Raw genomic sequence first — 17,939 nt, forward strand, 5'->3', positions numbered from 1 at the left:
ATATACAAAATGATTTGAATGTATTTAATACAATGAGTAATATAAATTTTGTACAAGAGTAACGAAAAAAAACGAAAAAAAATATCATTTATCTATCCTCCTAAACCTTCTTCATCTTTTCCACCAATTTTTACTGAAACACTAGCAGGAGGTTTAAATTGACCAAAACCTTTTGCTTCATACAATAAATCAGTTCTAATAACATATTTGATTCCACCTTTTTCAACTGCAGAACCTTCATGAAGTAATGAACCAATTGTATCACCATGTGGAAAACAAAGTACAGAACCTTGAATTGGATTTACACTAAAAGATTCCATAAAACCTATTTGATTTTTTTTAGGTAAAAAAAAAGTTGTACAACCTGAATTATTTGGTCCAATATCTTCTTTACCATTTAAATAAATTAATAAAGTATATCTTGACCATAAAGGATCATTTTCTAAACTTGAATCATGTAAATATTCTCCTGTTTTTAAATTTAATCCTGCAGAAGGCCAAGAACCATCAATATGTGGTCTATATAATTGATTTTCAGTATATTGATAAATTCTAAATCTTGAATTAATTCCTCTAACTTTTCCACCACCATTTCCATTTAAATCAATAGGTGCATTTAAAGGAATAAAAGGTTTTATTGATTTATAAAAATGATTCAAAAATTCAAAATCTGCTAACCAAATGAAATTTTTTGCTAAAATTGAACTTTTATTTAATGCACTTCCTGATGATGCTTCATCTTTTTCCCATCCAATTGATTCTGCTACTTTTACAATTTGTAAACATTCTTCTGGTGTAAAAACATCTAAAATTACAAATGCACCTGGTACATTTGGTACATTAACTTTTATTGGAATTGGTCTTTCTGAAATAGGAGTTAAAGTAATAGCTCCAGGAGAAGAACCGTAAACTGTTGAATCGTATAAATTTGGTGGTTTACGTTCAGCTGCTTTTACATGATGTACTGGTCTAAAACCTGGATAAGTTTTTGGTGGTGGTTTATCTTAAAAAAAACAACAACCCATGTACATGGTTTTAGTATCATTTCAATTACCCAGAAAATCTCAAACTCACCAAATAATGTTCCTTCTTGAATCATTTTCCAAATTGCAATTTCTCTATTATTTTCTCTAGCTTTCCAAATTTGTTTACTTTGAATAACATTGTCATTACCCTCTTCTAAAGATAATCCATCTGTACCGAATACTTTTTTATCGGTAGATACATTTTTAGAATGAGAATTATTTGCAATTCTTAATATCATATCTAAACATTTTAAAGCTTCAGGATCACCTGGACTACCATCTGCTTCACTTGTAGCATCACATTCTCTAACCCATCTTTGTAATGCTCCTAATTTAGGTTGTAAATTACGTGTATACATTTCAAATAAATGAATAAGAGCATCAGTAAATCGATAATCTGAAAGTGCTGTTGATATTTTAGAAGTTAAGGAATTACCTATATCAATCCCGTCAAACATATTAGCTCTTTGGTCAAATGACATACACTTTATGAAATTATTACATACCCAACCCAGATCCTTCTGCCATTACTCTATACAACTCATGTACCTTCCTCTTTAAATCTTTCATTTCTTTCCCTGATAATTCTTCTGGAAATTCGCATAATGTCTCGAGAACATTTACTGTACATTCTAAATCATCTGAATCGATCAAGTTAGTTGAAGAAGGAGAATCGCTAGGTGGAGTAGGTAGTTTTGAAGGTTGTGTAAGCGCATTTGTACGCTTTCGCTTATTGTTCTTTCCCATGATGTTAATGGACTAATTTAGTCAATGGAAGTTCCTTCAAACTATTTCAGTATCTCGTTCATATTCAAGTTTCCAATGATATTTCATGCTCCATCAATCGTATTTTTTTTCAATCTTATCGTTCGGACACCTCCGGATGCAGATCACTCCATAATATCATGACGTGGCATTGCAGCTCTGGATACATATTTATCAATACCTGTTATTTCTTATAGAGCGGGACCAGCCATTTAGCGGAATGATTGATTCAAGGCATCATATCTAGGGGAGATCTTGGGTTGAATGAAATTCCCTTAAAATCAATCAATCAAGCATCTAACAAGAAAGGAACGCACAGGGATCCCCCTAAGGTCATTTTACCTTTTTGTGTTTGATACACGCGTTTTGAGCTTTTTGTCTTTATGTGATTTTGATTTGATTTTATAATAAGAGCGTGTCTGTGAGTAGGTTTTGTGATGATGATGCATTTATACCAATTTCAAGCTTTGATCTCTTTCATTCAACCTTTCATTTTTTATTCATAATCCTCTGAAAAGCTCTGTGAGCAAAACCTCATCATTAACGCAAAATACCTTTTTCTTAAACATTCATTCATCGTAAATATATCCTGGAGATATACCTAATTCATTTCATTATCACCTTTTTACAAATCAAACAAGTGCAGCGCGTAATAACAAAAATGTACACTCCCACTTTCTTCTACCTTTTACCTTTACTTCCTTTTGTCATTGCAACAAGTCAAGAAACTAGAGAATTATATGAAGCAGCTTCTAGAAAATTAGTATCACGGGATGATACAGATAGTCATGGACATGGAAAATATAATGCACTTTTAAATTCTCATGGACATGGTCATATAAGTAGAAAAAGAAATTTATCAAAACAAAATCATTCTACTGGACAAAAATTAGTTAGAAGAAAAAAAGTAAATCATAAGAATAAAAGGGGAAATTCAACTTGTAAATCAAAATCAACTCAAAGTGAAAGTGAATCGGTAATCGCCACTATTTCAACTACAGCAACAATTCCAGCTGTAAATAATAACGCTATACCTACTTCTTCATCTATTTCTAATTCAGAAGGTTCAGAGACCGCTTATTCAACGATGCTATCGAACTTGGCTTCAACTTCAAGCTCATGGGAAAGTTCAAGTGTTAATCAACAATCAAGTTCAACATCTTCTGCACAGGCCGAGTCTACTTCTTCTTCTTCTTCTTCTAGTGGTAGGTCAGGAAATAGTTTATTCCCTTGGGGAACAGGTTCAGCTAGTTGGACAACATCAGATGGTGGTTTATCATGTAAGTTGTCTTTCTCTCTCACACATCGAAGAAAAACAATATATATCTGACAATTTATTTCTTGCTGGAAAATAGTCAATGGAGCTTTAAAACCTTTAACAGCAGGTAAATTACCATCAACAAGTAATGCACCAGATGGTTCAAATTCTTTGATTGCAAATTATCCAAGTGGTACAGTTGGATTAACTTCAGCTGGATTTTCATTTTATACAGAAGGTTCACATAATGGTGTACAAGTTGATAATGCAAAAGAAGTTTCATTTTCATATTCAGTTTATTTAGAAAATGGATTTGAATTTGTAAAAGGTGGTAAAATGCCTGGATTATATGGTGGTACTTCAATTTCACAAGCAAAATCTTGTTCAGGTGGTAGACAAGATAATAGAGATAGTTGTTTTTCTGCAAGATTAATGTGGAGAACAAATGGTGCAGGTGAAATTTATGATTATTTACCTGTTCCTTATACAAATACAGATACAGGTTATGGAGAATCAAGTGAGTTTTTTGATTGATTGATATTGCTTTTAATTTAATTTACAATTTCTAATTTCTTCCATGGATGATTTTAATAGTTCAAAGAGGAGCATATTCATGGGCAACAGGTCAATGGACAACAGTAGCTATGAGAGTAAAACTTAATGATATTGGTTCAGCAAATGGTGAACAAGAATTAATGGTTAATGGTAAATCTGTTATTTCTTTGAAAGATGTAACTTTTGCTACTGCAGAAGGTACGAAAATCTACGGTATAATGGCTCAAACTTTCTTCGTGAGTAAACCACTACTACCCCTTTTTTCAATTCAATCATAAATTGACTAAATGAATTTTATCCACGATTGTAGGGTGGACATACCGATGATTGGGCTTCTCCTAAAGATCAAAGTATCTGGTTCAAAGATTGGTCTCTTGCCGTACTTTCTTAAAACTCTTCTTCTTTCTCGCAACTCCATCTCTCAATCCTCTCTCCAATGTATATAGTTTGATTATTTCATTTCAGCGCAGAGCGGAGTCTGGTTACTCCTTTTCCCCTACGTTTGGTACGATGCGGATTCGGATGTATGTATGTATATCTTTACGGTCAAATAATGCTGCATGTCACAATAAATGGTATATGAACAGAAGCCAAAAGAAACGAATTGATGAAACCATAACACTGATAATCCACAGATAGGCAAAACGTTATCCGCGCACTATGCGGAATATGCTTAGCATTCTCTGGAATCTACTCTACTCTACTTTATCAATACATCTCGACGTAAATCCTCGCTGAGAAGTTGGATCTAATCTGCCGCTTATTCTTGGTTAATCAATTCTTCAACTTTCCAATCTTCGAACGAATTATCTAATAATACATTGTTCAATTAATATCTTTTAATCAGACTGATGTATTAAAAACCATTCATCCTGGTTAAAACTTACCAGGAAGATATCGCCGTATTACTAAAGGGATTTTTTTAGCTGCTAATTCTTTTAAAGCAATTTCTAATGGATCTGTCTCTCCTTCAACAGGTACTAAAACAGGTGCATTCATACTATTTAAAAATTATTTTTTTTATTAAAAAAAAAGAGTAAGTTTACGATATTTTGAAAATATATTTAAATTTAATACACAAAATTACTAACCTAATTTGTAAAGCTCTTGTACCTAATACTCTTGCTCTTTCATATTTAGTCATATAAGGTGTAGTTACTCTAACTTCATTAGGTTTTGCTGCTTTTCCTGTACGTTGTCTTTCTCCATCTTGTGGTGCATTTGATTCCTATCAAAAAAATTGTAAGATATTTTTATCATTAGTTAAAAATAAACTTTCATTAAATTCAGATAATAAAAATGTATAAGTATAATAAGATTTTTTGATTTGGTGTTTTTTTTTTAATAAATTCGATACTTACAACTATCATAGTTTCATCTATTTCTGCATTCATTCCATCCTCTTCGTTTTCAACACCATCTTCATTTTCGTAGCTATTGTAAAAATTCAAAGGTCAGTTAATTTTGTATAGTGGCTGTATATGTATATTGATCTCCAGTAAATATTTAACACTCACTTTAATGTATCTGGATCAAGGTAATCTTGTTCATAATCACCTCCTTCGAAATCACCAGTATCCATTCGTTCGTCATCTGACATTTTGCTTTAAATATGATATGTGTAGACTTCGAGTAACAAGATTTGATTTGCGAGGCGTATTGAGAAGCGGGAGAATCAGGGATTGACTTGGTCGGTATAAGCGTATGTTTTTTCGATTAATTATCGAGACGTGAATGCAATAAGATGGATAGATGTTAGACAGAATGATATGTTATTGCTAAAACGAAAATGAAGGTTGAACATTTCTGCGTTTTGAAAGACAAATTACGTAATACATTCTCGATGATGCGTATATCACAAGCTTGTAAGCTTGCCCGACTAAGTTGATCTTGCCACCTGAACAACATATTACATAGTCTTCATTGTGCATTTCAATACATCTACAACGAAGCAACCAAGTATCCAAGGACTTGAGTGACATATACGGTATGATACGCTGATACCAAACAAATAAGAAAATGATGTCAAGATGCAATTAGGTAGATATCAAGTATCTACTTTACGTCCACCTCCTATACATTCAATTACATTTTCACAAGATGGTCGATATTTCGCTATTGCAGGAGAAGAGGGATATGAAATTTGGAAATCATTTCCTTTATCTTTGGTCAAACGAAAAAGTGAGTATCCATATAACTTACTTTACTTCAATGCCATTTTCAATGATTAATAATATACTTGTTTGATTGATCAGTATTACCTGGAACATTAACCCTTGCTCTTCTTTTACCTAATTCTCCTTTATTGATCTTACAAGGTGGTGGAGCGAATCCACTTTATTCACCTAATAAAGCAGTTATTTTTAATGATAAACTAGGTCTACCAATTGCAGAAGTTGAATTTGGGTACATTATTCCCATTTGACACTTTCTTCTTTTTCAGCATATTAGCTAATTGCATTTTTGTTTGCATAGAGAACGAATAAGAGGTATCAAAGCTAGAAATGGACTCTTTTGCGTAGCTTTATCTAGAAAAGTCATTGCATTCGAATATGGTACCAACACCAATCAATCGTCTGATATTTCAACGAAAAGTAAAGGCAAAAATAAAGAAATTGCCCAAAATAAAGGATTTTGGTTGGAAAAATTAGGTGAATGGGAAACAGCTAAAAATGAATTTGGTTTAATGGCTCTTTCAACTTCTCCTGGATCTTGTTTATTGGCTTTACCAGGTCGTCAATCTGGACATGTTCAACTTATTTCTTTACCACCTTGTCCACCTATACCATCATCTTCAAATCCAGCATCAACCGCATTTCGATCACCTATAATTCTTGCTCATACTCACCCTTTATCAACGCTTTCAACTACTATAAATGGAACTCATATTATGACTACTTCAGAAAGAGGTACATTATTACGTATATGGGATACAACTCGTGGTAGATTAGAAAGAGAACTTAGAAGAGGAGTTGATAAAGCAGAAATTTGGGGATGTGAATTTGAAGGAAATGGGAAAAGTAAAGTAGTAGGTTGGAGTGATAAAGGTACAGTACACGTATGGAGGGATGATAATTTACCTAAATCAGATAATGGTAGATCGTGAGTTCCGTACTGTTCCCATTCATTTACTGAGATATATTGATAAAATCTTGGGATATAGGTCAACACCAACACCATCAACTCAAACATTGACAAATCTCTTATCTCGTAATTTACCATTACCTAAATATTTCTCATCTTCACCTTCTATTGCTCAATATTATTTACCTAGAAAAAATCCACATGCTATAAGTTCAGCTTTAGGAAAAGCAGGAGTTAATGTACCTTCAATGAAAAATGATCAAACAGATGAAGAATCAGAAATGTTTATTGTCGGTTGGGTAAATATTCCAATACCCATAAATGATTCAATCAATGAAAAGAAAATTGAGAAAACAAATTCTAATTTTCAACATTCGTCATCTGTTGGAGGAATAAATCTAATTGGAATGGGAGGTAGAGATGAAAGAAGATCATTTGGAAGTGGAAGTGATAATACTTCAAGTAGAACAGTTACTCCTACACCTAAATTAGGAGGTGGAGTTGGAGGTGGAATAAATTTAGAAAAAGAAAAAATAAAAAGAAGTAATTCAAATTCAATAAATCGTAATGTTTCTAATAATTTTATAAATAAATCATTAATACAAGATAATCAATTTATTAAAAATAAAAATAAAAATACAATTACAACAACGACAACGACAATGACAACGACAAAAGTTGAATTTGAAAAACAATTAATTGTTATAACTTATTCTGGTGATTGGTATAGATTACGTATACCTAATAATAAGATTAATTCAATTGATGTTATTGTAAATCAGGAAAATGAAAAACCTGAAGAAAATGGAGAAGAAAAAAAAAATTCAAGTACGAAATGTGAATTAGTTGAATATAGACGTTTAGGTATAGGAGGTGGTGGATGGTAAATTGATGGCTTCTTAAGTTATGAAAATGATGCGATTGGTATAAAAGTTCTATATATATTTGTTGTTATGATTAATCTAAATCTTGTTACATTTATTACTTGTTATTTTGTATATGTTGTAAATATCCATTGGTGTAAATTTCCATTGGTGAAATCAAGTGAGAAAAGCTCCATTATTGATGATGAAAGATCTAATATCCTTAATGCAATCTTTATATTGAATGCTCGATAAAATGCGATACTATACCAATCATTTCAAATCCTCTGCGTAGACTCCTTTAGGGGGAATTTGGGGTCCTACCTAGAGTGCAGAGAATTATCATGATGATATTGAAATCTGAGCCTATGAGCAGCAATAGAAATGATTACTCTGCATTAAAGGAGACGTTGAATTAACACCAACGCCGAATGGTCTGTTTTTAAAACAAAACGTGATTATGCAATGCATGGTTATTTTAAATAATTTGATATATGCTATGAACCCCGATTTCAAAAAATCCTTTCTGATATTCTATATCTTCTATTATGTATTATACAATTTAAAGTTAATTTACCTCTTAACCTTTTCTAAATTGTGATATGTTATATTGATAAATCCAAAGTCACTCGAACATTCAAATATTCCTCTCACAGAAGAAGGCGTTTTGAAAACATTCTAATTATGCTTGAGAATCTAATTTTGTTATCATCATGTAAAAACCTTACTTAACTCTTTCTACAACTTTTTTCGTTAAACCAATTAAAGCTTCTCTAGCTCCACTTTCTGGTAAAAGTTCTATTAATTCTCTTGCAGATCCAGCAAAAGTTTTTGCTAATTCAATTGTACGTTTTAATCCATCTGATTTACCTACAATTTCTCTAGCTAATTCAACATCTCCAGGTTGATTAAATTTTCTTAATATTAAAGGTCCCATTTCTGGATATTTTTCCCAAGCAAATAAAGCAGGTGCAGTTGCTAAACCTAATCTTAAATCAGCTCCAAGTGAAGGTTTACCTAAAGAAGGATCTGGTGGTAAGAAATCTAATGCATCGTCAATAAGCTAAAAAAAAAAACAAAAATAAAAAATAAAAAAATCAATTAGCTTAAAGAACAACCACTTAATTTTGAATGATTTATCAAAAAAAAAAAAAGGAAAAGTATTTAATTCACCTGAAAAGCTATTCCTAAATTCCTTCCATATCCATATGCTACATCTTTTACCCATTCACCTTCTTTATTAATTCCATTTCCACATCCACCTAAAATTACAGCAGCTCTAGCAGATTTTGCCATTAAACTTGCAGTTTTTAAATAAGTTTTTCTCATATAATCTTCAAAACCTTTGATTGTAGGTTTAGTTTCAGGTTTTGAAGTTGCTTTTAATTGCATAACTTCTCCTTCAACTAAATTTGCAATTACAGTTGCTAATAATTCAACAACTTCTCTACTTCCTAATCTTGCTAATGCAACTGATGCTCTACCTAATAAAAAATCTCCAGATAAAATTGATAATTTATTTCCAAATGTTGAAGGTGCAGAAGGTTCACCTCTACGTAAATTTGAATTATCTATAACATCATCATGTAATAAAGAAGCAACATGAATCATTTCTGTTATACTTGCTAAACGTCTTTGTGTAGGTAGAATTATTGGTTGACCATTTTGTTTTAATTCTTCATCAAATTCACTTTTTAATATTTTAGGTTGTTCAATTTTATTTTGTTGATCATTATTATTATTTACAGGTATTTTAAATGGATTTGAAAATAAATTATTATGATCTCCTTCTTTTCCATTTACTTCAGGATTCCAATCATTTAAAACACCACCTTGTGAAGTTAAACTATCATCTAAACTTTTCCTTAAACGATTTTCAATTTGAACTTGTTCCCAACCTTTTTCACCTAATCCATTTGTTGCTTGTGAAATTAATAAAACTAATAATGGACGTAAATGTTTACCTTCTGCTTGAAAATAATATTTTGCAACTGTATCTAAAGCTGAATTTGATGATCCTAACATACGAAATAATGAAGATTTTAAATTTCCAATTTCAGCATTTATAACTGCTAATGGATCATCTAAGCTTGATGCATTTGAGGACGACGAAGAGGATGTTGAAGATGATGATGATGATGATGATGAAGAAGAAGGAGGTGTCAAAATAGAATGTGCAGATTCAGTAGCTGCTGCCCATGCTGATTGTTGTTTTGAGCTGGTTGAAGGAGATGATATTATACAAGTTGTATTTAAGTGTCGACGTGGTTTTGAGGATTGAGAGATAGACCGAGAAGCTCGTGCTATCGAACGGGCATTACGGGAAAGCATTTTGATTGCCCACAAAGACTAACAATGAGAGCCGTTGAGAAGAGAGAGTCCAGTCAAGAAGTTGAGCAATTCAGTCTCTAAAGTTATTTGTATGTAGCCTTCTTTTGCATGAATGTGATCTCAGATGCCGAATTGATCAGAAAAAGTTGAAAAGCGGAGGTCGCGGTAAGTGATGAATGAAGGCAACTTCCGATGGTCAGAGAGTGATAGCGGAATCAAATATATCAAAGAAATAATATGAGATCAGGACAACATGAGACTGATGTGGTATTTTTTACAAGGTATGCCCTTGTTCTTCCCTCCACTTGGACAATCCACAAAAGTTAACGCATACGAGTATCTATAATGTTGAAATGTTAGATATAAGATTGAATCAATCACATCGTATATGACAATTGGGTAGTTGAGAATAACAAGATGGTGACGAAAGATCAATCAGATTCTTCTTCTGGAGAAATATCTCCTGAGAGACAAGAACATGATTTAAATGAGAAAGAACAAACTGGATTTTTCGGAATGTTAGTGAAATCGGTATTTGAAGTATGTCATCACTTGAAACTTTCAATGTATAATATTTGAAGCTTATTTAACATTTAATTTTGAACAGCCAGGAGCTAATGCGGCTGTCGTAATGGGTATGTGAATGAGATTCATCCACGATAACGAGAAACTAATGTTCAAATTTCAGCTATGAATCTTTGTTTCTTCTTTTTACTTCTTACTTTATTCGGTTTAGCTGTTTTAACACAATGGAATAAACATGTTCTATCATTACTGGGAGTTACAGCTTTATTATGGGCATCAATGATGTGGTATGTTTTCTTACACTATCATGCTTATGAATTGATCTTACTTTCATCTTCATTTACAGGTTCGTTTTGGAACTTACAAAAGTACAAACTCGACCTGATAATATGCCACCGAACTCTCTTGATCTGGATTCGACTTTAGCATCGGAAAGCACCATATCTGAAAATATAGCGTTAGAGGAAAAGCGGAAAGATCGTTAAATTCGCGAGTCACGGAAATAATGCATATGTTGTTTGATGTTACAATATGGTGATTTCTTCTTCTCTTTGCTGCTTCGTTCACTACACCGATAGCTTCCTCCATGCTTGACTGAATCACATCATGCTCAAATAAATTATTATCATTGGCCGACTATATCTGCCCAAGAACCCCACGGACCATTTTGATTCTCCGTGCCCATTAAACGAAGTTCGACATTCTCACAAGCTGGTCCACCAAAGAATCCTGTATTTCTCCATTGTTTCAATTGTTGAGCAGGGAAGGGACCTAAGCGACGAATAAGGATGGTATGATGAGCTGAATTGGCCATGGCATTTCTGTCGGTAGGTATGACTCACCAAATACCTCCCTTTCCACTGGCCTTTGAGCTTCAGGCAAATTCCTCACGTAAGCCATTGAAAACCTATATTGAAATTGCCTAGTATCGGTCGGTATAACAGGCATTGGCGGCGCAGCAGGCCGTTGTGAAGAACCATTTGTATTTGCTGATTCGGCAGGTAACATACGTTGTATACTTTCTTTCGATAAAGAGTATACATCAATCTGGCCGGACGTTGTAAGTTGAGAAACGATGTTAGAGAGATTAGTGAATGGATTAGGAGTATGTATTGGATCGCTAGACATCGAGAAACGTATTAGCACCCATATGAGTAAAATGACATATCTTCATTCTGAATTGGAAATTTCATCGTTGTACAAAGATTTAAGACTCACGCTTGTTCCTGCTCAGTAGCCATTATTTTCTTTCTTTCCTTTTGTTTTTCAGCCCAACTTAATTTCTTTTTTCCTTGTTCATTTTTTAATTTTTCTTTTTCAACAAATTTTCCTAAACGTTGTAAAGCTTCTAAAATAGTTTCACCTCTTTCCATTAAATTTATGGCTTCTTTTAATAATTCACGTTCTTTTAATCTATTTTCTTTTGAATTTTCTTTTTCTTCAAGTTCTCTTTCTAATCTTTCTCTTTCTTTATGTGCTTTTTTAGCTTTTTTAATTGATTCTTTATTTAAGTTAGGATCATTTAACCAACTATCATGTTTATCATTTTCATCTTTATCATTTTCCATATATTCTTCTCCATCTGCTGTAAATCTACCTTGTGTCATTTCACTTTTCATATTAAAAGGTGTAATTTCAGTTCCCATATCACCATCTAAACCTTGTTTCTTTTCTACTTTCTCATCTTCATCATCTGAATCATCTGAATCATTTTCATCTTGATTCTTTTTGGAACGTTGTTGCTGATCGAATTCTTGGCCTTCAATTTCATTTAAATCTAAAAAATCTTTAGATTTTCCTTTTCCTTTTAGATCTTTTTCTTTTTCTTTTTCTTTTATATCAACATCTTCAGCAAACATATCTACATCATCATCATCTTCTTCTTCTTGTTGTTGAGATTTTGAATCTGGACGTCTAGAAGGTACTACACCTTCATCATCATTTGAAGAATCTGATCCATATCCTTCTTTATCTTGTAAAGAACGTTTTGCGCGTTGTTTATTACGTGCTGCACCTTGTTGTAAATCATTTTCTAACATTCCATCATAATCATCATCATTTGCTGAATTTGATCCACTTGGAGAATTCGCAGATGGAGAAGTTGCGAAACGAGTTCTTTTCGGTGCGGTGGATGATGATCCGGCAGACCTTTTGACTGGCATTATTAATGTTTATTGTTGTTGTTGATCTCACTCTGTACAAAGACGATCTGATGCGCGAGGTCTGACAATCAAGGCTGAGACCGTCTATTTCCAATGTATACCGAGAATACTCTGTCAATGAAGCGAATATGGTGAACAGTAGGACGACAGAGAGATCTATTAAGGTATAAAGGGCGTGAAGTATACAACAGTAATCATCATTCCGGATTTGAAGTTATAACTTGACGTAAGTTACGGTGGCAATAAGGTACCACGTGGAAAATGCCCAGACTTGCACAGTGATCAAAGGTAGTTCTATCATATAACTAGACAGCTACAAATATACATGCAAAGGATTTCTTCATCCTACTGCTAAATGGATTCAAAACTACAATTGTACTCCACGAGGATAACGCCTATGCACTGCCATCTGTACGTAGAAGAAAATGCTAATCAGCTTTTGATTCACTTTCATCGACTAGTAAATCCGGTCTCAGATCTCTTCGACTATTTGAGGATCATCCGCATAATCAGTCAAGCCGCGCTACACTCACTTGTAATCCACAGAAAACAATGAAAGCACCATATATGATTGCAGCAGCATAACACATTTTAGCAACATGATCTGGATCTTTAGGATCTTTTGTTGAACCTGTTAAACCTTCAACATGTCTTCCAAAGAATGATCCCAGGGCTATAAAGATATTATTCGATAGCTTCATTAGCTAGTAATCTTATACCACGGATGGATCGTACGATTTAAGATAGGAGAGTCTATGATTGACTCACCAAGTAAAATGACGATGCCCAATATAGAAAAGATGGTACAACAACCAGCTACATTGCCGATTAGCTCAGAATTTTGATTTGACATTTCAATTGCATAAGAGCTCACCTAATCCTGGACCTACTACAGGTCTAACATTTATTGGCATCTTGCTTTCTCACTACAATATTAAAGCTGGAGCAAGATAAACATAAATCGAACTGTCTTGATGAACAACTAACTTAAGCTCAACTTGGAATTAAACGATCCCAAGTTGATTTAGGTGCCCCACAATATTGGATTTATTTTTCATATATTTTACATTTTTATCCCATAAGATAAATATAAACCTCCATTCGAAGATTTCAGTGAATTATCGAAGTCCACCACCACCTTATTAAACAATTCTATATAATTAATTATTATAATTTCATTAAAATAGCCAAAATAGGAGTTTCTAAAAAGTGAATAAAAGGAACTCTAAAATGGCAAAAGGAAGAGGTAGTAAATCTACGAAATTGTTAAATAAAACTTTTGGTTCAGCAACAGGAGCAAATGCTACAGCCGGACCATCAAAATATAATAAAATAAGTGAAGAGCTTAAACAAGCTGTTAGAGATTTAGGAGGTGATGAAAATGATTTTGAATTAATAGATGGAATTGATGAGAGTGATAATGATGAACCTGCTGCTCCAATAAAAGCTACAACAGATGTGAAGAAACCAGTTGATGAGGTAAGTCATCTTTCTTTCTTAACTTTTGTATTAGTCGGCTTATTTGTGTGGATAAACGTAGAAATCGCTTAAGAAGGAATTAGGTGATTTCATGAAGGGCTTGGATTTTAGTGTTACTGGAGTGACAGAGGTCGAGAGTGAAGAGGAGGAGGAGGAAGATGTCGACGATAGTGAGGATGATGGGGAGGAGGAGGAAGAGGATGATGATGATGATGACGAGGAGCAAAGCGAGGAAGCAGAGGCAAGTGAAGAAGAGGAAGACAGCAACGAAGATCAAGAAGACGACGGAAAGGCAGAACTGGTAGAAGCGCGATCGACAGCAAAAACCGGCCCTGTCCAGCAGTCGAAGAAGATTATCAACGAGCCAAAGCAAGTTTCTACATCAACTTCTGATCAAGACTCTTCAAGCGGAGTCAATGTTCCAGCTTCTTCATCCTGGACCACTCTTCTTCCTACTCTGCCATCACTTGACATTCCACCTCGACCTATAACGGGACACGCCTTCAATGAACTCAAACAAAAGGCTTTCAAGCTGTTGGACAACCTACCCCCCTTGAACCGAGCTTCATCCACATCTGATCAAGCATTCATCGCTCAAATCTTACAATCAGGTACACACCAAGATAAACTTTCCGCTTTAGTGCTTTTGGTTCGAGAGTCACCTGTTCACGCTATGAAAGAGTTGAACAGACTCAGATATATGGCTGGATGGAAGGAAGATGGTACTGTAGGTGCAGGTGCAGGAAGCAATAAAGATCAAAGGGTTGCTGTTATAAAAGCTTTGTCGGATTGGTGGGTCAATGGTGGTGGTAAACCAGCCGGGAAATTGAAGTGAGTTTAGCAAGTCGTAAAAAGAATGCGGTGATGGTCGATCACAGAGCTCATGTTTGTATTGTAGGTATTTTGCAGATCAACCTTTGCTCTCGCATCCTCAACTTACCGATAGACATTTATTGATTTTTGCCTTTGAGGATTACCTGAAGAGGTGGTTTTTCAGCTTGCTGCAAGTCATGGAGGTAAGCTGACTTTCTTTTTGAAAGCCCAATAGAGAAGGAGCTGACCCAGGCTGTTTGATAGGTCTTGTCTCACGATACACTTCCTTTCGTCCGAACGCAAGCTTTGCACATAATTTTCCAATTGTTAGCAGGAAACGCTGAGCAAGAGCAGAATTTGTTAAGATTGGGTGTGAACAAGCTGGTGCGTAGGCTTGATCATCATGTTATGCGAGAACCCTTCAGCTGATTGTCAATTGAAATATTAGGGAGACACCGATAGATCGGTAGCGTCCAAAGCTTCTCATCACATTCTTCAACTCCTTCAGGCTCATCCAGCTATGAAAGCAGTAGTAGCAAGAGAAGTGTCTGCTTTGATATTGAAACCCACGGGACCAACCGCACCAGCGGCAAGTTCAGGATCACATATCAAGTTTGATGACGATGTGAAATCGAAAAAACCCGAAGAAAAGAAATCCGATACGGTCAATCATGCGAGATATTACGGTTTAATCACTTTGAATCAAATCACATTGACAAGGAAAGATCAAGAAGTTGCTGGTAAATTAGTTGATTTATATTTCGAAATTTTCAGAGAAATACTTGGTGATCCTAAATTATCACAAGAAGACAATTCAAAGGAAAACGAAGCGGAAATAGCTGATGAACAAATTGAGAAAGTTGCTGGAAAAGTAGATAAATGGAGAGGAAGAAGAAAAGGAACACGAACCAAAAATGGTAGAAAAACAGCAATTGAACAAGAAGAAGAATTAATTGAAAATTCAGAATCAAAATTAGTTGGTGCAGTTCTTACTGGTATAAATCGTGCTTTACCTTTTGCCAAATTGGACGAAACTATGTTTGAATCTTATATGGATACTTTATTCACAATTACTCATAAAGGTACTTTCAACACATCTATACAAGCTTTAAATTTGATCTATCAAGTAGCAAGAACTGATAGTGAATCGAGACAAACCGTTTCCGATCGTTATTATAGAACACTTTACGATTCTTTATTTGATCAAAGACTTATGACAAGTAGTAAACAGGCAATGTACTTGAATTTGCTGTTTAAGAGTATGAAAGTGGACGATAGGATTAATAGGGTTATGGCATTTGTCAAGAGATTATTGCAGATGTTGAGTATGCATCAACCGCCTTTCGTATGTGGTGCTCTATATCTTTTAGGTGATGTAAGTGAAATCATTTCCCCCTTATAAGGCATACTGTAATACAGAAGCTGATCTGGTCTCGGATGTAGCTGTTCAATACAACACCTGGTCTCAAGAAGATGCTTATTGAACCTGAAGATGACGACATTGAACATTTTGTTGACGCCGATCAAAAAGATACAATAAAACCGTCTACAGATAAACCGAGTCATGAAAAGGAATATGACGGAAAGAAGAGAGAACCTTTATATTCTAATGCCGATTCGAGTTGTCTATGGGATCTGGTGAGCTTTAACACTCAACTTCTAATATTTGTCGAGAGCGCGTATTGAATAAACCGTGCTACAGGTGCCGTTTTTAACTCATTTCCACCCTTCAGTATCTCTTCAAGCGAATCAACTTCTCCTTTCTCAACCTTTGACAGGTTCAGCAGATATTTCCTTAAATTCTCTCGTGTCTTTCTTAGACAGATTTGTCTATCGAAATCCTAAAAAGACTCTTCAACCTAAAGGTGCATCAATCATGCAACCTGCTGCAATTTCCGATAAAACAGGATCAGTAATTCAAAATAAAGGTGCTAGATCAGCTACTGCGGGTGAAGCAGGAATGATGGTTAATAGTGAACAATTTTGGAGAAAGAAAGTTGATGATGTACCTGTTGAAATGATGTTTTTCCATAAATATTTCAGTGAAAAACTTCAAAGAAATGAGAATTCTAAAAAAGGAAAAGGTAAAGCGCAAGAAGATACCGATGAAGAAGAAGAAGAAAGTGTTGGTGGTGATAATGATGATGATGAATTACCATCTGATATAGCGGATGAGGAGGGTTCAGATGAGGATGAAGAATCTAATATTGAAGTGGAAGAACAAGTAGAAGACAATGAGGAAGGTAGTGATCCGGAAGAAGATGAAATTTGGAAGGTGAGTTAGGAATCTCGTTTGTTATGCGTTTTGTGCATTGTGACTGATGATTATGGATAAATTAGGCTATGAAAGCTTCTATGCCTGGAGCGGATGATGATATGGGATTATCAGATGAAGAAGATGATATTGATGATATAAGTATCAGTGATGATATGACTGAATATTCATCTGACGAACAAGATGAGGAGGAAGAGGAGGAGCAAGATCTATCAGAAGATGAGAATGAGGAAGAAGATGATGAAGAAGAAGAAGATGAAGAGGAATTACCTAAAAAATCAAAAGATAAAAGAGCTATATCTCCGACAACAAGTAATTCATCTTTCCCAGATTTCGATGATGAAGATGAAGATTTACTTTCAGAATCTGAGATGCCTAATATAGTTTTAAGTGGTCCAGAAGAAGAAGAAGATAATGATGATGAAGAAGAGAAAATTGAAATTGGAAAAAGAAAGAGAAATGCTGAAAGGAAAGCTAATAAAAAGAAAAGAAAAGAATTACCTACTTTTGGTAGTTATGAAGATTATCAAGCTCTTATTGAAGCTGGTGAAGAAGAGGAAGATTAGTAAAGTCTTGTAGTTGTTCTTGTTCTTTTTTTGATTTGATCTCATTCATGCCTTCTATTTCGTTGGAATATGGCATTTCATGTATGCATTTACGATTATCATAGGTTTATTCGACATTCGAGATGTGCGATTTGAAATCGCCCGGACATTGCCACTTGGTTCATGGTGGTCATGACATCATATAGTCAGCAGTATATGCACAGTCTAGTGTAGCATGATGAGTATATATTCGAATAAC

General features: G+C 34.3%; 9 protein-coding genes across 9 annotated transcripts; 4 read left to right on the plus strand and 5 right to left on the minus strand.

Annotated features, from left to right (window-relative positions):
* Positions 1–92: 92 nt before the first annotated feature.
* Positions 93–1,772, minus strand: I206_107584 (uncharacterized protein; the record flags this gene model as incomplete). The annotated part of the gene is made up of 3 exons (XM_019157629.1): positions 93–1,003; positions 1,075–1,461; positions 1,532–1,772. The coding sequence occupies 3 exons, from the start codon at positions 1,770–1,772 to the stop codon at positions 93–95; spliced, it is 1,539 nt and encodes a 512-aa protein (XP_019009269.1).
* Positions 1,773–2,451: 679 nt separating this feature from the next.
* Positions 2,452–3,994, plus strand: I206_107585 (uncharacterized protein; the record flags this gene model as incomplete). Its single annotated transcript, XM_019157630.1, has 4 exons — positions 2,452–3,070; positions 3,146–3,565; positions 3,643–3,839; positions 3,914–3,994. The coding sequence occupies 4 exons, from the start codon at positions 2,452–2,454 to the stop codon at positions 3,992–3,994; spliced, it is 1,317 nt and encodes a 438-aa protein (XP_019009270.1).
* A 369-nt stretch (positions 3,995–4,363) lies between these two features.
* On the minus strand, positions 4,364–5,203 carry I206_107586 (uncharacterized protein; the record flags this gene model as incomplete). Its single annotated transcript, XM_019157631.1, has 5 exons — positions 4,364–4,413; positions 4,491–4,603; positions 4,695–4,831; positions 4,965–5,037; positions 5,121–5,203. 5 exons carry the CDS (start codon positions 5,201–5,203, stop codon positions 4,364–4,366), a joined length of 456 nt encoding a protein of 151 aa, XP_019009271.1.
* A 430-nt stretch (positions 5,204–5,633) lies between these two features.
* I206_107587 (uncharacterized protein) lies at positions 5,634–7,574 on the plus strand (the record flags this gene model as incomplete). The annotated part of the gene is made up of 4 exons (XM_019157632.1): positions 5,634–5,784; positions 5,859–6,009; positions 6,079–6,705; positions 6,767–7,574. The coding sequence occupies 4 exons, from the start codon at positions 5,634–5,636 to the stop codon at positions 7,572–7,574; spliced, it is 1,737 nt and encodes a 578-aa protein (XP_019009272.1).
* A 700-nt stretch (positions 7,575–8,274) lies between these two features.
* On the minus strand, positions 8,275–9,881 carry I206_107588 (uncharacterized protein; the record flags this gene model as incomplete). Its single annotated transcript, XM_019157633.1, has 2 exons — positions 8,275–8,613; positions 8,724–9,881. 2 exons carry the CDS (start codon positions 9,879–9,881, stop codon positions 8,275–8,277), a joined length of 1,497 nt encoding a protein of 498 aa, XP_019009273.1.
* Positions 9,882–10,298: 417 nt separating this feature from the next.
* Positions 10,299–10,891, plus strand: I206_107589 (uncharacterized protein; the record flags this gene model as incomplete). Its single annotated transcript, XM_019157634.1, has 4 exons — positions 10,299–10,421; positions 10,489–10,516; positions 10,570–10,693; positions 10,753–10,891. The coding sequence occupies 4 exons, from the start codon at positions 10,299–10,301 to the stop codon at positions 10,889–10,891; spliced, it is 414 nt and encodes a 137-aa protein (XP_019009274.1).
* Positions 10,892–11,031: 140 nt separating this feature from the next.
* On the minus strand, positions 11,032–12,568 carry I206_107590 (uncharacterized protein; the record flags this gene model as incomplete). The annotated part of the gene is made up of 3 exons (XM_019157635.1): positions 11,032–11,177; positions 11,249–11,526; positions 11,625–12,568. 3 exons carry the CDS (start codon positions 12,566–12,568, stop codon positions 11,032–11,034), a joined length of 1,368 nt encoding a protein of 455 aa, XP_019009275.1.
* A 367-nt stretch (positions 12,569–12,935) lies between these two features.
* Positions 12,936–13,482, minus strand: I206_107591 (uncharacterized protein; the record flags this gene model as incomplete). Its single annotated transcript, XM_070203551.1, has 4 exons — positions 12,936–12,977; positions 13,102–13,241; positions 13,337–13,384; positions 13,443–13,482. 4 exons carry the CDS (start codon positions 13,480–13,482, stop codon positions 12,936–12,938), a joined length of 270 nt encoding a protein of 89 aa, XP_070059652.1.
* A 316-nt stretch (positions 13,483–13,798) lies between these two features.
* Positions 13,799–17,701, plus strand: I206_107592 (uncharacterized protein; the record flags this gene model as incomplete). Its single annotated transcript, XM_019157637.1, has 8 exons — positions 13,799–14,047; positions 14,109–14,878; positions 14,946–15,063; positions 15,125–15,244; positions 15,309–16,235; positions 16,304–16,498; positions 16,563–17,135; positions 17,201–17,701. 8 exons carry the CDS (start codon positions 13,799–13,801, stop codon positions 17,699–17,701), a joined length of 3,453 nt encoding a protein of 1,150 aa, XP_019009277.1.
* Positions 17,702–17,939: the final 238 nt, after the last annotated feature.

The sequence above is a fragment of the Kwoniella pini genome, chromosome 11, assembly GCF_000512605.2.
Source record: "Kwoniella pini CBS 10737 chromosome 11, complete sequence".
Taxonomy (NCBI): domain Eukaryota; kingdom Fungi; phylum Basidiomycota; class Tremellomycetes; order Tremellales; family Cryptococcaceae; genus Kwoniella; species Kwoniella pini.